Source organism: Diadema antillarum, unplaced genomic scaffold, assembly GCF_040938485.1.
Source record: "Diadema antillarum isolate AM-2024a unplaced genomic scaffold, OU_Dant_1.0 seq00000133_RagTag, whole genome shotgun sequence".
Taxonomy (NCBI): Eukaryota; Metazoa; Echinodermata; class Echinoidea; order Diadematoida; family Diadematidae; genus Diadema; species Diadema antillarum.
Window position 1 is genome coordinate 1,018,981 of NW_027271210.1, and position 7,641 is coordinate 1,026,621.

At 37.1% G+C, this 7,641-nt stretch overlaps 1 protein-coding gene across 1 annotated transcript; it reads left to right on the forward strand.

The window, feature by feature from the left end:
- The first annotated feature begins 271 nt into the window (after positions 1-271).
- On the forward strand, positions 272-7,441 carry LOC139727492 (tripartite motif containing 13-like). Its single transcript, XM_071638467.1, has 2 exons — positions 272-1,167; positions 7,312-7,441. Exons 1-2 carry the CDS (start codon positions 272-274, stop codon positions 7,439-7,441), a joined length of 1,026 nt encoding a protein of 341 aa, XP_071494568.1.
- Positions 7,442-7,641: the final 200 nt, after the last annotated feature.

Below are 7,641 nucleotides of genomic sequence, written 5' to 3' on the forward strand. Positions count from 1 at the left end.
AACGACAGTGAATTTGAAAAGAGACCACAATTGAACAGTTCGATAACCACGGCAAGCATAAAATATGAAGAAATATTTACATATATTCAGATTATGACATGTCAACCATAGTAAGATATGTATGTTCAACTGCTATTTTTTGAGCAGGATCAGCTTTCAGAATTGACAACTCTTGTTTGACACACAACATCATTAGTCGTGTTCGTATAATGTTTAATTATCATTGTTGCTGCTATGTTTTTTTTTCTTCTATGTTCTAGGATTAATCACCATGGCAACGAGTCATCAGATCAGCAGCCAGAATCTGGAGTGTCCTGTCTGTCTGACACTCTTCAACCAACCCAAATCATTGACGTGTTCTCATACCTTCTGCAAAGACTGCCTAGAACGCATCTTTCTCACTCAGACAAACCAACATACTATATCATGCCCTGTATGCAGGACAGAGACTTCTGTACCGAATGGAGAGGTGGCTAAGTTACAAACAATTGTGGCGCTGGGTTCTCTTGTGGACGAAGTGAAGACCAACAATCCCACATGCACAGTTTGTGAGCTGGACGCAAAGCCCCCAGCTGTGTCCTACTGTCAGACATGCATGGAAAACATGTGTTTATCCTGTGAGAAAGACCATTCTGTCTGGAAAAGGTTCTCCAACCACGCAGTGGTGGCCGTGAGCGAAGTGGTCTCTGGGAAAGTTCCACTTAAGAGGCGACGAAAGTGTAAGGAACACCCTAACGAGGATAAAGACTGTTTCTGCACCGGATGTCGGGAGTACGTCTGCTTCAAATGCGGGATGTTGGAGCACACGCAGGAGGGACATGGGATGGTAAAGGCACAAAAACATGAGAAAATGACACTGGAAAATATCAAGGAACTACAGAGAAGAACAAACTCAAAGAAAACAATCGTTGAAGAACACATCGACTTCATAGAGAAACAACGCAAGGAGATATCAAACATGATGACAAAGCTCAACGATGACATAGACAAGACGTACGAGGAATGCATGCAACGTTTGTCAGAGAGAAAAGAGACACTTAAATGTGAAGTGAGGCAATTGTCTGAAATGTTTGAGAAGGAATTGCACGTCATGGCGGAAAGGAGTCATCGAACTCTCAATCGAATGAACGCTGCGGAGGAGCTGGTAGCTAACGGTATAAAGGTACCGTTAGAGAAAGACGCCTTGATTACACACGAAACAGTTTGCGAGAACTTCAAGAACATTTTGGAACGAAATTATCTTAACGACCAATTACCAATATATGTGAAAGAACGAGCTCAGAAGATTTCATTCCATAAACAGGAGATGGTCAATGATCCTTGTCTTGGAGAGCTTAAAGGTTATAAGTGGGATGTCAAAACATGCGTAGAGTTACCTAAGTGCTGCTATGGTGTGCACTGTATCAGCCGTGCACCAGACAATAAGATGGCAGTGGCACGTCATGATGGAATCCTTCTCTACTCCCATGATGGTGAGTTACAAGACTGGGTACTACAGAATCATTGTATTTATGCAATTGCATTCCTGTCTGACGGTCGAAGTGTCGTACAAGATCTTAACGAGATTTCACTGTACACTCGACAGTGGGAGAAACTCGATATTGGATTTAAGTCAAGTCACGACCTACATAAATATCACTGTCGTCTTTTCACTGATCTAAATGATGATATCTACGTGAACATTCGGAATTCGAAAATCATCGAGGTATTTACCCCACAGGGTGGTAAGGTAGTCAGAGAAATCATGTCTGATGGATATTCATTTCCGCGATTATTCTCCTTTCAATCCGCTGAAAACATGATACTGACAGATAGAGATACCGTCGTGTGCATTGATAGTAAAGGGACAAAGGAAATTATCTTGCAGAAAAAGGACATGTTTGCATCCCAAGCTGTTTGTCGAGATGACTCAGTCATTGTAGTCTGGGTGAATAAAGATGAGAGTCTTATTAGTATCGATCGATACACGAGTGACCTCCAGCACCTTCAGAATCTCGTCAGTGATTTCAAAATGCGTGAATTATGGTACTGGGCCTACTACTACTACGGCCTACAAGAGTTTGAGAGTGGCGAGATAGCATTCTGTACGAATAATGAACTCTGCATATTTCATACAACATAACGTGCACTATGATCAAAGTTGTTTGTTCTGTAGGAACAATCAGAAGAATTAGTCGAAGTGGGATTACCGAACTTACTTGCGCTCCAGGTGTATTTCTGCATTATTGCCTTCATTTGCGTCACTCGAAACTGTATAACTTATAATTGATTGCAAAGAGAAAACGTACATCAAAACGTTTGTCATTGACAGTTTATCAATCGGTTAAATCGATTCGATCAAAATTCTGAATTATATATGAGGGTTCGAACAAAGGTATCATTTCTTGTGCCCATAAAATAGAGCCATTAGGTATACAGGAGCCGTGTAAACCCCGAACACAATAATGGATCTTCCGCTGTCTAGTGGAAATGACTTTACTATAATATCACTCTATAGGTATTCACCAAATACAAAAGTCCGCTATAAAGCTTCAGCTAAGAGGTATATAGTGCAGTGGTAACTAATGGTATGTTGTACTATATAGATAATGCATGAGTCAAACAAAAGATACGTATAGATCACACGTAGATGTTCGCACTCTTGAAGAAATAATCACTTAAAGTATCACAGCAGTAATAATCGCTTTCCTTCTATTTTTTTTTGCAAGACAATCACATTTTCCTTATGTATAACAGATTACGTGAACCTAATATTGAATTGATTTATATCATCATGATTATTCGTTCGAGTCATGTTATCAATTCAAAGTGCACCATGTCAGACTTCCCATTATTATGCAGACCGGCAGTATTTCTGTCATTCGTGCCACGTACACTGAGTATCCACCCAATTGAAAGCATTAGTGTGAATCACAAACGATGAAAAGTCAATAGGAAAATTGTAAAAAAAAAAGTAAAAAGAGATTAAAGACGTGTTTTTGTTTTCATATAAATCAAGAACATAATTTGTGTTTTCCTTCCGACAGAATATAGTTATATCATAAGTTATATCATTGTTCAGAACTTAAATTTGCCAAGCCTTAATTACAGCAACTCTGACAATTCGATTCAGATGTACAATTAGATCTCTCCTTCAGATGACTTGCATCAACATGTGAAGCCTAATATCATTCAAAATAGATCCAATATAGAGCCTAGAAATCTGTCCGTTTCGTTGAATCAAGGTAACAACTGCAACAATTATTATGAGCGTTTGCCATTAGATACTATGGGGGGGGGGAAGAAGTTATAACATGTATTATTATAATATGTTATGTTTCAGATTTCTGATGACTTGCTTTAAGAATACGTATTGCGTAACTTTGAAGAACCCAGAACCAATGAATTCTCAGATTTTGTATGTGTGTGTGTGTAAGGTAAAAACACACATTTTGGGGAGAGGACGCTCTTCTAGCATGTATACAGGCGTACAAAAATGGAATTTGTTAGCTTATGATTTGAAATAAGTTTTTTTTTTTTTAAACCAGATTTCAAACAATTAATTTCAGTTTTGATCAGTTACGCGCCACTTTGTCTTGTTGTTTGTGGATCGTCTTCATTATAAGCTTTATAATTCTTTTCTTTTGGCTGCATACTCTTTATTTGTAACATGATTATGTCACTCAATCTCTTGTATTTAGTTGGTATGTATTTCACTTCTTTTTATGCTGTTCACGGATAAAAAGCAAATTGCCGTCGCCATGCTAAACAGTTACTGAAACTAATCTGAAACTGTATCCTCGTCAACGCTTGTAACTTCCCTTTGATTCCCTTTTATAAATTAAGTCTAGTTTAGTTTCAGTTAATTTTATTTGATCACGGCAATTTTCCTCTGCAAACCTGTTCTTCTGCAAATCCTTAAACCTTTCATATTCATGTGTCCCATGCGTTAAGATTTATTATGTACAATCCGCCCAAAATATGAACGTGTGGAGGAAAGACAGAAAGCCGTAGGAGATGAGAAATACTTTTCATTCAAGAAAGGGTTTCCTATGACAAATTTTTATCAGTTATCCCCCTGTGTAACAAATGTAGTTGTACGATCATAACTGTTACTCTATTTTAAAAGAATACGGCGGAAATAGGAAGCTGTGGGATTCGAAACTGTCACCACGCTATCCTTGGTCGCTGCATGGAAGTGAAACGATGAACCTGGAACAAACAAACAGGCTCCGCAATTCCGACATTGTTATGCTAAATAGTCAAAGGCGCACAATGGTTGCTGAATGGAAAAACATAAAATCATTAATGCGGGGGGGGGGAGGAGTGGGTTGAAAATAGGCTATTGCAGATTTTTGTCAACTATCACCCTCTGTACAAAATGTACTCTTATTTGTACGATCGTGACTCCTAATTCACATTTTTGGGACCCAATTACATCGAATTTCTCCATTTTGATCTTCTTTTGAAAACACAATTTTGACGAACTTGACATGTTGCTATGCCGCTCTGGAAGCTCCCCAAGTTTGGAATGTTTTGTTTTGTCTTGTTTGTTTTTGTTTATTTTTACTTTCTGTCAATAGTCTGCAAAAATGTGTAGAAGGTGAACTCATGATACTCGGGTGAGCTTGATTTTACACGTATATTTTTTCGGTGTTGTGTAGATTCTTCAAATAAATATATAATTAGGTGATAGTCCTGTCACTTGTAAGCAATCATTTTTTTTTTGATAGAGATGAAAACGTAATTATGTTATTGTATTTACATCTATGTAAAGCGTCATTAGTATACAGCACTTATAGTTCATTGGAGGATAAGATGATGATTTCATCGTTGAGTGAATTGTAGACCGCATGCCTGCCGTATAGTAAATACTTGTAACATGCGAGAACTTCACTATACTTCACATGTTGTTATTTTGGTATATGTAGATATTTTTTCCTGTTGATGTACATATAACTAAGATTTCATTCAGCGAGAAAATATAAATAGTCAGAAAAATTCATTTCGTATCACAGGAAAAGCAGTGGCAGATAAATTACACATTTACTCAATTATAAAAGCGCCCAAAAAGATTTAGATAATATTCTTCGATTAAACAGGAAAATGTAATGTCCAAATAACTCCAAATGACGTACATCAGGACTGGTAGTTAAAAATTTAAACTGATTTTGGAATGCATGGCCATTTGTTCATTTTATGGTAATATTTATGTTGATATAAAAGTCAGCCCAGTTTAAACTATTCTATTGCGTGTTACAAATAGGTTTGACGTTAAGCTTCATTGTTTTATAAGTTTATGTCAAGTTTCGTTTCTTCTTTGTGTTTTTCCCTCGTTTCTACATCAGAAGTAGTTATATTTGAAAAAAAAGGCAAAGCATTTACCCTATATTTTACCGCTTCTTATTCAAACTATGATTCGTAGTCCTCAGTCAAACCTCGTGCCAAACCTTGGTTTATGCAGTACATGCAACAAGAATGTAATTTCTATAAAAGAGTCATCCATATTTTGAATATCTGTATCAATCACGGCTCTTAATTCCTGTTGGACTCAATTGATAACAATTCATACTTATTTTCAAATGATTTTGGTTGCTGCTTTATAGCTTTATATTCCTGACTTATTTTCAGTAAAATAAAAGAAAGTTATCAGCGCCTTCATATTATCCTCAGTCTCTTCAATTGATGTCGTGATCTCATTCAATACTTCTTCTTTTTTTTTTTGCAAAAGAAAAAATAGCATAGATTTCAATCAATTTTTTTAATGAGCATGGTTGCCGTCGATATTATCATCAAATTGTAACTGAACACCGTCCATAGTTTCAAGATTTCCCTTGTGGATTTTACAGTACATCACCGGTTGGATATTGAGTTGGTCAAAACTCCTTGTAAGATGATAAATCCTGCAGGTCAGCGTGGAGGATTATGCACGAGGATTTTTCAAAGTTCATGTTCGATTACCTATCACTTCTCATCGAATACCCGCAGAACTTTTTTCTTTTAATCATGAAATGCGCATCAAGTAACAGCAAGACCAGAAGAAAGTAAGAAAGTAAGAACTAAAGGAAGAATTGAAGAAAGTAAGAAAGTAAGAACTAAAGGAAGAATTGAAGAAAGTAAGAAAGTAAGAACTAAAGGAAGAATTGAAGAAAGTAGGAACGGAAGAAAGTGAGAATTGAATAAAATAAGAAATTTCCAGGCCGTTTTGTAATACACACAGCCATAAGAAATCACACATAATTATTATTATACATAAGAAAGAAATGAAGAAATGCTACAAACACCAACAATGTCATATTGGTCATTTATAATAGTTATTTTCTTTGTAGAATTTCTTTTTCCTTTTCCAATAATTTGACCATATCAATGTGTTCATGTACACGGCCTTGCTGAAAATCAGATTTTTATCCCTGATGAAATATAGCCAAACAAAATGAACAAAAATAAACGTGATCGCTTTTCCTATTTCTGTCTGCGTAAAAGAACTTTTCCCCAGATTTTCATTTTAAGGCTATTCAGAATTGACTTTTTTCGCCAATATGTCACCTTGTACAAACATACAGAATGTAAAAATCGAATGTAACATTGCTCACTCTTTCCACATGTTTTTTCTCCCAACACATAGAGAGAGACGCGGTTACACTTGGTACTTTTACCTCCGTAACTGTTGTTTTACTAAGAAAGAAAATCTTATCGGTGGGATGGGGGTCGGGGGTGGTTCCGATGTCACCTCAAACAATGGTGAGCTTTAAATTTGCGACGAGGGTGTTTAAAAACGACGATTGCATTGACCACGCTTCTCTTCTCGATCCCTGCGTCGTGTAATCGGTTGCAAAGTGGTTTTAGATTGCGCGAGGACGCAGCCTACACAAAACAAAATGGCGCCCCAACAGGATCATTGCATCAACTAGCTCTCTGCAGTGTGAATTTGAGCGGACGAAAAAAACAAAGAAAAGAATGGCCCAGAATCCATAGAACCAATCGTGCAAACCGAATTAACAATATTAACTTTTATGAGCTGATACACCCCACATACACAGAATGTTAATGTGCATTAGAGATACTTTACAGCGATAGTTATGATGATGACAAAAGTAGGCCCTATTGAATGTTATACTGGGAAATAGTATGAAAAGAAATAAAAGATTATTTTTAAAAAAAATCATGATGATACACAATGATTTAGTGCTAAAACTAACCATGATTTTACGAATAACACATAATTTATGAAAAAAATAAATGAAACAACTTTGTCACAATCGTTCTGATCTCTATTTCTGTTGTTGAAATGAATACCAGAGGACACTGTTCCCGATTCATTCCCCACACCAGTACTACAGCGTATGCCAACTCATTCTTCCCACGCACCATCCGGGACTGGAACAACCTGCCTATTGATCCTGCCGCATACCCATCCCTCATCGCCTTCAAAACTGCGTTGAGGGAACTCTGTAGGATGTGACTCTTCATCCAGAGATTTTTACTCGCACCTGTAAATATTTTGCACCTGATTTCAAATTTCTGTTGCCCCGGTGCGGCGTATGCGTATGTTCTCGCAGTGCGTTCATCCTCGACCATTTGAGGGCAGCATTTTATCGGAAGAAGAAGAAGAAGAATAAGAAAGGTGAAGCGTCACAAAAAACAACAACTTTGAAGTTGGAT